This window comes from Stenella coeruleoalba, assembly GCF_951394435.1.
Source record: "Stenella coeruleoalba genome assembly, chromosome: 4".
NCBI lineage: Eukaryota > Metazoa > Chordata > Mammalia > Artiodactyla > Delphinidae > Stenella > Stenella coeruleoalba.
Window position 1 is genome coordinate 112,280,013 of NC_137149.1, and position 13,365 is coordinate 112,293,377.

Below are 13,365 nucleotides of genomic sequence, written 5' to 3' on the forward strand. Positions count from 1 at the left end.
AGAAGTCAGCCTCTCAAATCTCTGTTTCACCTTTGGAAAACATAATTACACCACTTTCTCTTCTTATTCATGAAGCACCAGAGAGGCTGTGCTCTGATTGATATAGCCAACGTGGAAGAGAACTCCCAGATGGATAGGGTCATAAGAGTTTTAAAGGAAATCATTTATGTGACATAATTTGGGAATAATGTAACAGGATAATAATGTAAATAATGCTGAACAAATATAAAATATTGTGAATTTAATTACAGGTTAATCTAAAGGTCCTTTTGATGTTTTCCAAGCAAATCTCCTGCTCTAGAATACACAACTGGAAAAATACATTCTAACAAGAGAAAAATATGCTTCAAGGGAGGAAAGTTTTTTTTTCAAAAAAAAAAGTGGTTGTCATGGGCCCAGGAACTACAACTTAAGAAAATTTTATTCTACACTTACATAAAGTGAGTCTAGTAAAATGTTCTTTCCCTCAATGACTATTAAATATTTAACAGGGAAATAAAAATAACCGCAATATAGATACAATTCACTTTAGCAAGAATCGATGTTTCTGAAGAGTTTTACATAAATTAAAAAAAAATGTTCAAAAATTAACTGGAAGAGTTTATTATTTAAAGGAACATTGCTATAAATCCTGTAAAAATAAGAAAGATTTTATTTTTAAAGTAAATTCACACCCTATTCAATTTGTAGGTAATTCTGTACTTCTGCATATTGTAGAGCCTTGGTCTAAGACAAATACATCTGTGAAAGACCAAAAAAAGTAATGTAAGGAGAAAAGTAATATAACAGTGTCACATATAATTCAGGTCTAACTTGTGTCAGAAGAAAACAGGGTATAGTAATTAGGTTCCAAGCTCCAGAACTGACTCACCAGTGTCAGGCTTCTCTTCATGGTTTATTTCCATAACTACAAATTTCTCACAAACTGCGAAGGTTGGTAAAGTAGAAGAAATAAACTGGCCAAACCTTTAAATACAAGAAAAAAGAGGTTATAGATTTTATTTTTTCTCTCTCCGAAACAAACAATACTAAGAAACAAAAAGCAAAGAAATGGAAACCAAAATAGTACTTCTTATTTTAACTAATCTTTTACAGACCTCACATGATTGTATTTCATTTGCTTCCCCTCGAACTGTTGCAATTAACATTATATGTTATAATGTTTTAAAATACGTATAGGGAAAAATACACTTCATCAGAAATATGAGTCCTTTAATGCACTAATCTAAATTTCAAAAACCAAATGGTATGATCCAAATTAAAATGTCCTAACATTATTTATATGGATCTACTGTAGCCTAGTAGTCAAGTACTTGGGTTTTGGAAACACAGGTAAGATCAAAATCCTAGCTCTATCAGTTTTTAATCATGTTACTTGGGGCAAGTAGCTTAACCTCTCTGGGCTTTAATTTCTTAATTTGTAATGCAGAGAAAAATAAAAGCCTTGATAGGTTTCAGTGGTAATTTCAGCAAAGTGATCATCATAACACCAGGATAAGACCTAAATAAATATTGTTAATAATAATGACAAGCTCCAAAATAATTTTTAAACTCCAGTTTTAAATCTGTCACCAAGTTAAAAAAAAATGCTTTCAAGATAACTGTATATAAAATGAGTGATTTATGTGCTACATCAATTAGAGATTAGTTTACTGGGAATACTCTAGCAATAATGTGTGATTTCACCTGTAATACCTGAGCAATTACATGACAAGCAGTGATTAAGTCTAATTTAAGCAGTTATCTACTTGGAAAATATCTTAGGTAGTTTTTTTCCTTCCATTTTCAGTCAAGATGAGAATTATCATGTGCCTATTAGAACAGTTCTACATACACTCCATAAATATGTCTTAAGCCATATTTCACACTGGCAGCAAAATAATACTCATATAAAAGGTCTGAATATACAACAATAAAATACCACCATCAGTTTGGGTGATAGAGAACAAATACAAAAGACATGGCATGTCCACTTTGGGTGTACGTGCATGTGTATATGTGCTTCTGCACGTACATTTGAGAAGTAGCAAGGCTTGGGGAAGAGGGCTGTGGACCAAGAATTCCTACACTGAACGTTTTTATGTCCAGGACAATCAGCCTCACTGGGCTAATTTTAACAACTTTTCTCACCAGAATTCTATTATTCGCTAGTGACAACAACTGGCTTTGCAAGATACATTCATGTTTTCCACGCCTTACAAATATCTTGAATAGTATTACTTTTACACGTGTTACCTAGGCATAGGAACCAATTATGTTCATCTCAATCATCTTAACCTCGTTGGTACTTTTAGTTAACAAACAAACAAATACAGAAGTTTTCACTACCTGAGCAGATCATTGCTGTTGGGAAAACCTTGCAGTAAGAAGCTCAGCACATTACTAATAGCAGCAATTGTAGGCTGGGATAAAGACATATCTCGAAGAGTCAGTAGTAGCTTTGGGATTAGCTGGAATTCCCTCATTAACTTGGCATTCTTTGAAGCTTCACTATAAGAGAAGGAAGATTTTATACACTGTACTAGTATCTCTTCTATAACTGAACAGCTAACAATTTAGGTATCAACTAATACCTGGACTCTGTGAGCAATTCAATGAAGTGTTCAAATAAGGAAAGGTGAAGTTCATACGGTGCATGGAGCCAGACCTATAATAAAATAAAGACCAGTGGTATATTTAGGGTTAAAAATACCCCAAGTTCCAATCCAATAAGCGCAAATGCAGCACATATAACTTATTTCACTTAATTAATTGAATATAACCACTTCATTAGTTTTTATTTATTGTAGCCCTTTAAAACTGCCTGTATATAGGACTTCTGGTTCTGTTCATAAAGAGATAATTGCTGTGGAAATTACCCTCCTAGAGTAAACAACTAGAAAGGCAAGATCTATAGAAAATTTCTCTGGAATCAATGACTGAATACTATTAGTGAATACTGAATACAATATACTGAATAGAATGAATACGGAATACAAAAACTGAATGACAGGAATCTTGTGTGGGTCCAAAACTGGAAATAACCACTGCAAACTGGCACAGCAAACAATTCCTAAAACTCACAAAGGGCTGAAACTACTTTGCACTCCCACCAACCAGTATAGAGACTTCAAAATACATGGGAAGGTTGGGTAGAGGTCTCAGAAGTGTAATACCTTAGTAGGGGGGCTAAATTACCACTAAAGATTAATCAAAGTCCACCCTAACAAAGCTTAAAAGCATGCCTCAAAAGAATCAAGATAACTGCAATACTAGAGCAAAGTTTAATACTCTTTAAAATAATAAAACAAAATTTAGCATTCAACAATGTAAAATTCAGCATCCAATCAAGTTCCCAAGAATGCAAAAAAAAGGGAAAATATGAGCCATAAGTAGGAGAAAAAAACCCAATCATTATAAATAGGCCCAGAAATGACAGAGATGATAGAATTATTGAGATCTTTAAAAAGCTATTAAATATGCTCCATAAGCTAAAGAATGTAACAAAAAATATGAAAATGATGAGGAGAGATATAGAAGATAACCAAGATCCAAAATGAACTTCTACAGATGAGAAATAAAATATTCAAAATGAAAAACAGAGGCTTCCCTGGTGGCGCAATGGTTGAGAGTCCGCCTGCTGATGCAGGGGACACGGGTTCGTGACCCGGTCCGGGAAGATCCCACATGCCGCGGAGCGGCTAGGCCCATGAGCCATGGCCGCTGAGCCTGCGCGTCTGGAGCCTGTGCTCCGCAACGGGAGAGGCCACAACAGTGAGAGGCCTGCGTACCGCAAAAAAACAAACAAACAAAAAAAAGAAAAACATACTGGATGGGACTAACAGAGGATTAGACACTGCAGGAAAAATGTTCGGTAAACTCAAAGACATAACAACAGAAACTATTCAAAATGAAGCATGAGAAAAAAATACTGAAAATAAATGACTAGACAGAGTATTAGTGACTTGTGGGACAACAGCCAGGAACCTAAGATACATGTTAACTGCAGTCCAAAAAAGGTGTGTGTGAGTGGTGGCGCTGGAGGGGTGCGGGTGTCGACCAGGGAAAACAGCTGAAGAAATGATGGCTAAAAAATTTCCCATTTGATAAAAATGAGAAACTCACCAACTTAAAAAAGTCAACAAAGCCCAGGCAGAAGAAACATAAAGACAAGGGAATAACTGACAATTTTAAAGTATGAAAAGAATAAAAATCATCAACTAGAATTCTATTCTATGCAAAAATATCCTTCAAAAAAGAAGGAAGAATACTTATTCAGATGGGACAATTTATCACCAGTAAACATGCACTACAAGAAATGTTACAGCAAGTTTTTCAGGCAGACATATCATTCCATTACAAGATGGAAGTCTGGATCTACACAAAGGAATAAAAAATGCCATAAATACTGTTTGCTGCATATACTATGTGGGCAACTATAAAAAATTTTTAATGCCTTTAAAAGATAATCGACTATTTAAAGCAAAAATAATACAAATATTCTGGGGATTATAAACATATAGAAGTAAAATGTATGACAACAATGGCACAAAGGACAGGAAGGGAGAAATGGAAGGGTACCATCGCAAGGTTTTTACACTATAGGTGAAGTGGTATAATGTACTTTGAAGACAGACTGAATTGTTATACATGTATATTGCAAATTCTAGAACAACCATTAAAAAAGAAAATGCTTGGATGCTATTACAATTATTTTACTTATATTGTCAAAGAGCTGTTCTAAAAATAGGGTAAATTAAGTATTTATTGACCACTACAGTTTGGGGTTATTAGGAATGCCATATGAAGCCACAAAGGGAGCAGAGTACTATAAAATGAAGCCAAAATTTGTCAAGCAACTAAATTTCTGATGTTTATATACTGAATTTCAGTCAGAAATCTGAAACTAAAGATAATGTGTCAATTACCACATGTATACAAAGCTAGGCTTATTAAGTAGGTCCCTTAGTACTCTCATAATCCTCTCTGCATACCTTTACCTCTGTGCTTTCACAAAATTTTTATTGTCTATTTGCTTTTCTCTTCTAATGCACTAAATGCCTTGAGGCATGGACTCTACCTTTTATTTTCACATCCTTAGCACCTAATACAGTGCTTGGCTCAAACATATTCAATAATTATTTTCTAACAGAATGAGAGGTCTGTGTATCAGAACTTTGCATATCAGGCTGAGAAATGTGTATTTTATTGTGTAGGAAAGAAAAAGCACTGCAAGTTTTTTAATAAGTTATATGATTATATCTCAGAAAGAATGAGGTTAAAAAAATATAAGGTAGATTGAGGAAAGGGAGAAAGAACTGATCATTATTTTAGTAAGAATAGAATTGATTAGGGCTTGGATTAGGATGTAGCAGGAGAAAGAGAAAACACAGACCACATGAAATGTGGAAGCAGAATCTATATGACTTAATATGGGCTGTTTATAAACAGTGAGGAAGGAGGAAGCTGATTTTTCAACTTCAAGCCTCAGTGAATGGGGGAATGGTGGTGCTATTAATAGAAACAGAAGTTAAAAGGAAGCTCTAACTTGGGGAAGGATGTTAAGTTCGGCGTAGGTGTTGCTGGGATATAAAAATGGAAATGTTGAGGAAGAAGTTAGAAATAAGCCTGGAGTTCAGATATCAAGCTAAAGATTTAGGTTTGTGAGTCACCTCTGTAGAAATGAGGCTGTGGGACTGGGTGAGAATCTAAAGGAAAGAAAACAACAAATAAAGGAAAGGATAAAGCAGCAAAGGTGGACACTTTTATACAAAGTAATGAAAAGTCTATAACCAGAAAATTATGGGGAAAGTAGTGAGCAAGATATATGAACCAGGAGAGTGATGCCTAAAAGCTAGTGAAAGAACTAGGAGATGCAAGAAGAGGGAAATGGACTGCATCAGATGCTGCTGAGAGCTAGGGGTACTGAGAACTGAGTAGATGCCATGGATTTTTATTTAGAAGAGGGCTGCTAATAAGCTTTCAAATAAAGTTTCAGAAAAGCAATTCGGGCACATAGTCTGTTTATTGGAGATTTAAAATAACTGACAAGATCGAGCTTATAAGAGTTACAAAGAAGAAGAGTGAGGGCCAGACATCACAGCAAACACCAAGTGCTAGGCACCATTCTGGGTGGTAGGGATACAAAGATGAAGATAGACATGATCTCTGCATTCATAAAGCCTTCAGCCTCACAGGGGGAGATTTTATACAGTGATGAGTATGCAAAGTGCTGTGAACAAGAAATGAAATGGAGAAAGGATATGCAAGATTAAGTGATGCCTTGAGAGGACAGAGTGGAAGCTGTTATGGTAATAAGACAGTAGAAATAAAAATTTTGCTATTTTGGCGAAAAGAATATTTTCCTATACAGCTACTAGTAACCAAAATTTCAGATCTAGCTCCTATTTATTGAGGAAAAGTTACTATCAAAATTTTTTGGTGAAAATATGTTTGCCTCTACTGTAATGCCAGTGGCAACAGCAAACTGGCTATAGTTAGGCATATGCATTGCACCATTTCACTTCTATACTACTTGTAAAATGGAATATCTTTGGGAAGAAGGAACCCAATCACTACCTTACTTTGTATATTTTACATTAACATGAGCATCATAAAATTTTAGAACATAAACACATCTTAGAGACAAAACTGTTCAATAGTTAACTCTATCAATATACAGAATAAGAAATCAGTTCCTTGATTATATATTACCAGTTAGTGTTTATATACATACTTCAAAATCACAAAGTAGATCCTGGAAAGCAGTTGAATTTGGAATAATGGAGGTCTCGTGTCCACTGTCAACAGTTCCCACCAAGGAAAAAGTTAGATGGAGAATGTGGCTGTTAAGAAGGGAACGTTTCTTCTTAAGCAGCATTGCCAGCAACTAAAAGAAAGCAACACCAAATGCCTGTCGGTCAATCATCATATACACATATACGCACACACACATACACACACACAAACACACATTGGAGAACACTAAGTAAAGCAATTCCTGAGACTTCTATGCTGGTTTCTAAATTTTTACTATGACAACGCAACATCAGAGAAAATCTGAAAAGCAGGGTAATCCCATCATCCTCTTATTAAAATATCCACTTTTACATAAACTATTCACACAGAAATATTTAAATTGTTGCCAACATGTGTATACAATTTTTTACTCTTGTTCTCTACATAACATTTTATCCAAAGGATTTTTTTTCTTTTGCAACCTAGTTTCCATAATTATAATTTTAAAAGGTTGAATGATATGTGAGATGGTTATAGTATTATTAGTCATTCTCATACTACTGGAACGTTTAGATTATTCCTATTTTTTCATGATAAACAATGCTGCAATTATCATTTTGAAAGTTTTGCAAAACAAAACATCAAATTAAAAAAAAAAACATCAAATTAGGTAATTAAATCTACAGAAAACACTACAGTAAACAGCTTATCTACTACCAGTGAACTACTGGCTAAAGTTAAGAGAAGAAGGCATTTGTACTTCATCTACACTAGAGGAATTTAATCTTGCTCCAAATACTTGTTCCTCTTCTTATAAGTAACTTTCTGCCTAAACCTAGTAGAGATTGTAAATACATGAACACAACATATTTTTTAATCCCACATGCGTTTTCAGGACTAGTAATGGCACACAGTGGCTCTCACATGCCCTAGGTAAGTAAGGGGGCGGGGCGAGTAAAAGATGACTGGGTGTGGAGGGGAGAGACGAGGGTAACGAGGAGAACTCTGGATCTATTAACAACTTGGCAGTCTCTAGAGCAGGTGGTTATACGACCCTATTTAATTTAATTCCTGTTTCCACAGAAAAAAATAACTCCAAACTAACAACTTATATTCTCACTCGAAATATGTTAGTTTTAATAAAAACTACCAACTTCTAAAGTTTACTTGGACAATACTATTCTTCCAGAGTTTGAAACTACATGAACTACAATGAAAATTAGAAGATTTTTAATGCAAAGTAAAGTGAAGACCAAGCTTTATGGTTACAAACCTGGTAGCCCTTGATTCTTTCCATCTCTTTGCTGGCTAGTGGGTTACTCTTGACCACACAAACCAGGGCTTTGACTGCTGCATATAGCCCTTCCACATCAGAAGCCATGGCCACCAGGCCCAGGATGGCTGCAGCTCCACCAATGTACTGCAAAGTAGTGGCAACAGGCTTAGGAACAAATGTTCTTACTCCTGATTAAAAGACAGTGAAAAATAATTAAAATAAATTCCCAACTGTAAACAAGAACTGAATAAATCATCTTAAGAAATATTTAATTTATTATAAATTATACCTAAAACCAAAATACCCTTCTATCCTAAAATAAAAATTCTAGGGCTTCCCTGGTGGTGCAGTGGTTGAGAGTTTGCCTGCTAATGCAGGGGACATGGGTTCGAGCCCTGGTCTGGGAGGATCCCACATGCCGTGGAGCAACTAGGCCCGTGAGTCACAACTACTGAGCCTGCGCGTCTGGAGCCTGTGCTCCGCAACAAGAGAGGCTGCGATAGTGAGAGGCCTGCGCACCGTGATGAAGAGTGGCCCCCGCTTGCTGCAACTAGAGAAAGCCCTCGCACAGATACGACCCAACACAGCCAAATAAATAAATTAATTAATAAACACCTACACCCAACATCAAAAGAAAAAAATTCTAAAAAAAAAAAATTCAGGGCTTCCCTGGTGGCGCAGTGGTTGAGTCTGCCTGCCGATGCAGGAGACACGGGTTCGTGCCCCGGTCCGGGAAGATCCCACATGCTGCAGAACGGCTGGATCTGTGAGCCATGGCCGCTGAGCCTGCGCGTCCGGAGCCTGTGCTCCGCAACAGGAGAGGCCACAACAGTGAGAGGCCCGCGTACCACAAAAAAAAAAAAAAAAATTCAAGGTAGAATTTGGGAGAAGGCAATAAATGCTGATATATATACTTTCAGAGAAGAGTTGGGAGTAAAGGAGCGAATAGAGAAGAGCGGGTTTGAGAGCAAGCACAAGTGTTTCTACTCTATAGCTTTGGGCATGTAAAGACTCAAGTACAGAGGCCTTGGGAATATATTTCTGAAGTAAGGGAGAATGCCTTACTAGGTACTGCTGGAGAATAAACTTGGGGAGAGCAAAAGCACTTCATCTCTGTGAAATGGGGAATGGGATGGAGAAGCCACCCTGGCAAGGATGAAGTATTCCCTATAGAAAAGCCAAACAGAGCGCATTCCTGACCACTGCTCAAAGCTTCTCTTAGTTATGTAATCTGAGTAACAGTACATCAGTGACCCTGAAGAGCATAAATATGTGGAAAAACAGTACTGGAACTAACTTTGTCAATTAAAAAAAAAATTCACATCTACATTCCTAATCTTGTTTTTTTTTTTTTTTTTTTGCGGTACGCAGACCTCTCACTGCTGTTGCCTCTCTCATTGCGGAGCACAGGCTCCAGACGCGCAGGCTCAGCGGCCATGGCTCACGGGCCTAGCCGCTCCGCGGCATGTGGGATCTTCCCGGACCGGGTCACGAACCCGCATCCCCTGCATCGGCAGGCGGACTCTCAACCGCTGCGCCACCAGGGAAGCCCCCTAACCTTGTTTTTTAAAAAAGACATTGAATGTCTTAATCTACCAATTAAGATTGAGTTTTTAAAAAATAAAGCTAATATGCATTTTATATTTCTGTGTGCTCTCTAGTATCCACAGTACTTTCATATATTATGGCACTGGATTTTGAAAGCTACCTTCTAAGGTAATTAGGGCCAGTATTACTAGTTTGTAGATAAGAAAATTGACATCCATGGAGCTCAATGTCTGGCTTAAATCCACACAGTGACAGAACAGGGGTTAGAACCTAAATCTCTGAACTCTTCATTCACTGCTCTTTCTACTATACCACAGTGCTGCTGTATTTTTGCAAAGGACATAGAGCAGTGCTCATTAAATATTTGCTGAATCGAAAAAAGAAAAACTACCATGTGCCTTAGCATAAAGGAAACTTTTATCAATGCAACATAGCCAAAAAAGAAAAACAAAGTTAAGAGATGTGCACATTGCTGGGACAATAATAATCACCTGATAAACATGTAGGATGCTGACCAGCACAACACTTTTTATTTTAAAAGGAACCAATATTCTGTACTGATTTGTACATTAAAATACATAATTGCTAGCTCTGAATTTTAGATGGCATTATTGGGTTATGCCTCAAAATTCTACCTAACCAAAACAATCAATTCTTTCTATGCAGACATTGGGTAAGAGGCTCTGCAGCTCTGACTTTTATTATAGTTGGATCCACAGTGCTCATATTCTGAAGCTATTTCTAGCTCATTTCCAAATAAAAAGCACCATGAGTGTCACCACTGCAGCACCAAACCATGTAACAATAGCAATCATCAGTTATTTCCAAGTCTTTACATCTGTCCCTAAGTGTAGTGTGATCTTTACCTTGAAATTATGTAGACGTATACAGTCAGTGCTCATCAGTGTTGACAAAAGAGGGGAAAAGTTAATGGAATTTTATAAAAGATTATAATTTTTAAAGTTGACTGGAGTTTGGGATTGACATTAATCTCTAAATATTGTAAGAACATTACAGGTCAGCACTATCGAATATGAACTTAAAACACCACACTCAAGTGAAGAAAGTGAACGCAGATTTGAAGGCAAATAAGTCTGAAAGACAAAGGCAATCTGACTCACCCAAGTATCCAATCAGAGTAGCCCCAACTGTCCGTGCTGGTCCATTAAGATGCCCTGCTGAGTTGTGTATCAACTTCACAGGAGTGGCATTCTCATGGGAGGAAATGCCTAACTGAAGAATAGGAAAGGGAAAAATGTAACTATACAGGAACAGTCTGAACATTTTGACTGGGAAAGAAAAAAGAACATGATGGGGAACATATCTTTTCTCTCTCCATAACAGAATATTAAAAACATGAGTATTCATTTTTTAAAAAATGTGCAAATACTTCCAAAGGTGTGGAAACTCAGAGGTACCTGAGTAGACTCAGTTAAATACAGTCTACTGAGAGAAAGATGGTGAGGGGGTCTTGGAAAACAGCCTCAGGGGTCCTTCTGAATGAGACTGTTGTGGTTTAAAGGTTCTTATCACTCGCTGCCTCACAGTATTTCTGATTAGTGAATATAATACTTGCCTTACTCCATAGCCAAGTAAATGTCACATAGATTATCCAAAAGTTTATGGATAAAACATGCCCTGTACACAAAATAAATGTTAAATTTTGCACATACATACACAGTGTGCTTTTAAAGCAAATATAAGGCATAGACTTAATTCTGTTGTTACCGGTAGAATAAATTTATGTAGTTAATATTCCTTAGGCAAACCTCTGCAAAAGAGCTTGTCAATACTTACTATTCCCAAATCCTTTCCCTTCCAGCCTCTTGATTTCCTTCCCCTTAGCTTTGCCTCCTCTAATCAGCCAAAACGTCTTGTCAAGCTCACTGATGACTTCTACCTTCCTAAACCCGATGGCCAGCCTTCATCTTTCTGACTGCTCTAACACATCTGCCACAGTGAATAAGACTTCTACAACACCAGATTCTCCTAGTTTTTCTCCATTCTTGCCGGCTCCATAGTCTTTTCTGCTGGTTCTTCATCATCTTCCCAACGCTGTCACACTGGAATATCCCAGGTCTCCATCTGTAAACCTTTCCTCATCTCCATCTCCATCTCCTCTTTGGTAAGTGTACCTAGTCTTGTGGCCTTACCACCACCTAATGAACACCCGTGGCATTCGAACCTCTCCCCTGAACTCAGATTCATATTTCCAATGATGTCCCCCGCTAAGATGTCTAATATGTTTCTCAAACTTTTGCAAAACTTAATTCTCAGTACCTCCTCCACCCCCCAACTACTCTTCCTATCGTTTTCTCCATATCAGAAAAAGTGACTCTACTTTTGCCTCACCTACCCCGCAGGCCTTCTCTTGTTTTGTTTAGCCACACCTGCCTCTGTGGCAGGCATGCACTTTCCTCAGGGCCTTAGCACTTGTATTTCTGGAATGCAAACCCCACCTGCCCATACATGCATCTTATTCTCCATATTCTCATGCTTTGCTGCCTCATCTGTTTCAAAGGCTGCTCCAATTTCACCTTCTCAGTGAGGCTTCCTCTGACCATCCTACTTAAAACTGTAAGCTTCTTTCTCTCACCTTTCCTGCTTTATTTTTCCACATAGCACTCTTCATCTTCTAACATACTCTATGATCAGGTTATTTCTTTAGCTATTATTGTATGCCTCTTCCACTAGAATGTAAGAACCTTAATAAAGGCAGGGATTTTCTCTTTATCTACTGCTATGTCATGAACAAAATGGTGCCCGGCATTTAGTAGGTTATCCAGAAAAAAATTACAGCCTTAAAAATAGCAATTGTTGCCTTTAGTTTCCTAAAGTTCGATTTCTTAATTGCCAATAAAAATATAAGAATTAATATAAACTATGCACTTGAATTCTCACTCTTCCAAATTAAACTATATATCTAAATATGTTTTGGCTTAAATTCAAAGGCAAATAAACCAAAACAATGTATGAAAGGCATTGTTTTTAGCAAGCACTCATACTTGTGTGGTGCCCAGAAGGAAGCTCTGCAACATCTTTCCAGTGAGAATCAGCAGCAGCCCACTGGGGAATCAATCTGCTTACCTGTTTAGCGATGGCTTTGCTGTCCAACTTGTTGTACACTTTCCGGATTCTTGCCACCGTTAGGGCGGACACAGACAGTGCATAAAGGCCAAATGACACCTTTTCCTCTGGCACTAACGACACAGGAGACGGGACCACACCTTCGGATTTTGCATCTTTACCTTCAAAAGAAGAATAATCCTTTTCAAAATCGTCAGTTTTTCTCCTGATCCTAACACAACTTTTTAATTCTTATTATCATTTTTAAATGGGTAGCCTTGAAAATCTTTTAAAGTGGAACAAGGGAGCTAAATTTAAAAACTGTTTTATTTAATTTCCAGCTCTTCATTTATTTCTTTAATTAGAAAATAAGGAAAAGCATCCAGTCATAAAGCTTTACATCCTAAGTTTTACTCTTCAAATATACTTAATATACAGCATAATGTAAAGGAAGAGGAAGAGTTTTAACTGTTACCAAACAAATCACAAAACACTTCCCCTTGGTTCCAAGGAACAAGGGAATGAAAATGAGTGGAATGTCTATGAGCTTTGTAGCACTAGGTCTCCTTCCCAATGAGAGCCCTCATATATGCCTCTCTTTATTCTTCCAGACAACATGGCAAAGTAGTTTTAAAGCGAGATGGTTTAAGTTTGAACCTCTGCTTTATCACTTAAAAGCTGTGTGACCTGTACATCGCTGTACCTCAGTTTCCTCATCTGTAAAATGGGGATGCAAACAACAGCCCCTAAGTCCCAGT

General features: G+C 37.2%; 1 protein-coding gene across 6 annotated transcripts in view; it reads right to left on the reverse strand.

Annotated features, from left to right (window-relative positions):
* Nucleotides 1-13,365, reverse strand: part of WDFY3 (WD repeat and FYVE domain containing 3) — a 266,644-nt gene that overhangs the window by 92,736 nt on the left and 160,543 nt on the right. For all 6 annotated transcript variants that reach the window (XM_079921132.1, XM_079921131.1, XM_079921129.1 and 3 more), the window contains 7 exons: nt 12,629-12,789; nt 10,663-10,774; nt 7,991-8,181; nt 6,716-6,868; nt 2,574-2,647; nt 2,329-2,490; nt 872-966 (listed from right to left, as the gene is read on the reverse strand). In XM_079921132.1, coding sequence (XP_079777258.1) covers nt 872-966; nt 2,329-2,490; nt 2,574-2,647; nt 6,716-6,868; nt 7,991-8,181; nt 10,663-10,774; nt 12,629-12,789 — 948 coding nt within the window. The remainder of the gene's footprint in view (nt 1-871; nt 967-2,328; nt 2,491-2,573; nt 2,648-6,715; nt 6,869-7,990; nt 8,182-10,662; nt 10,775-12,628; nt 12,790-13,365) is intronic.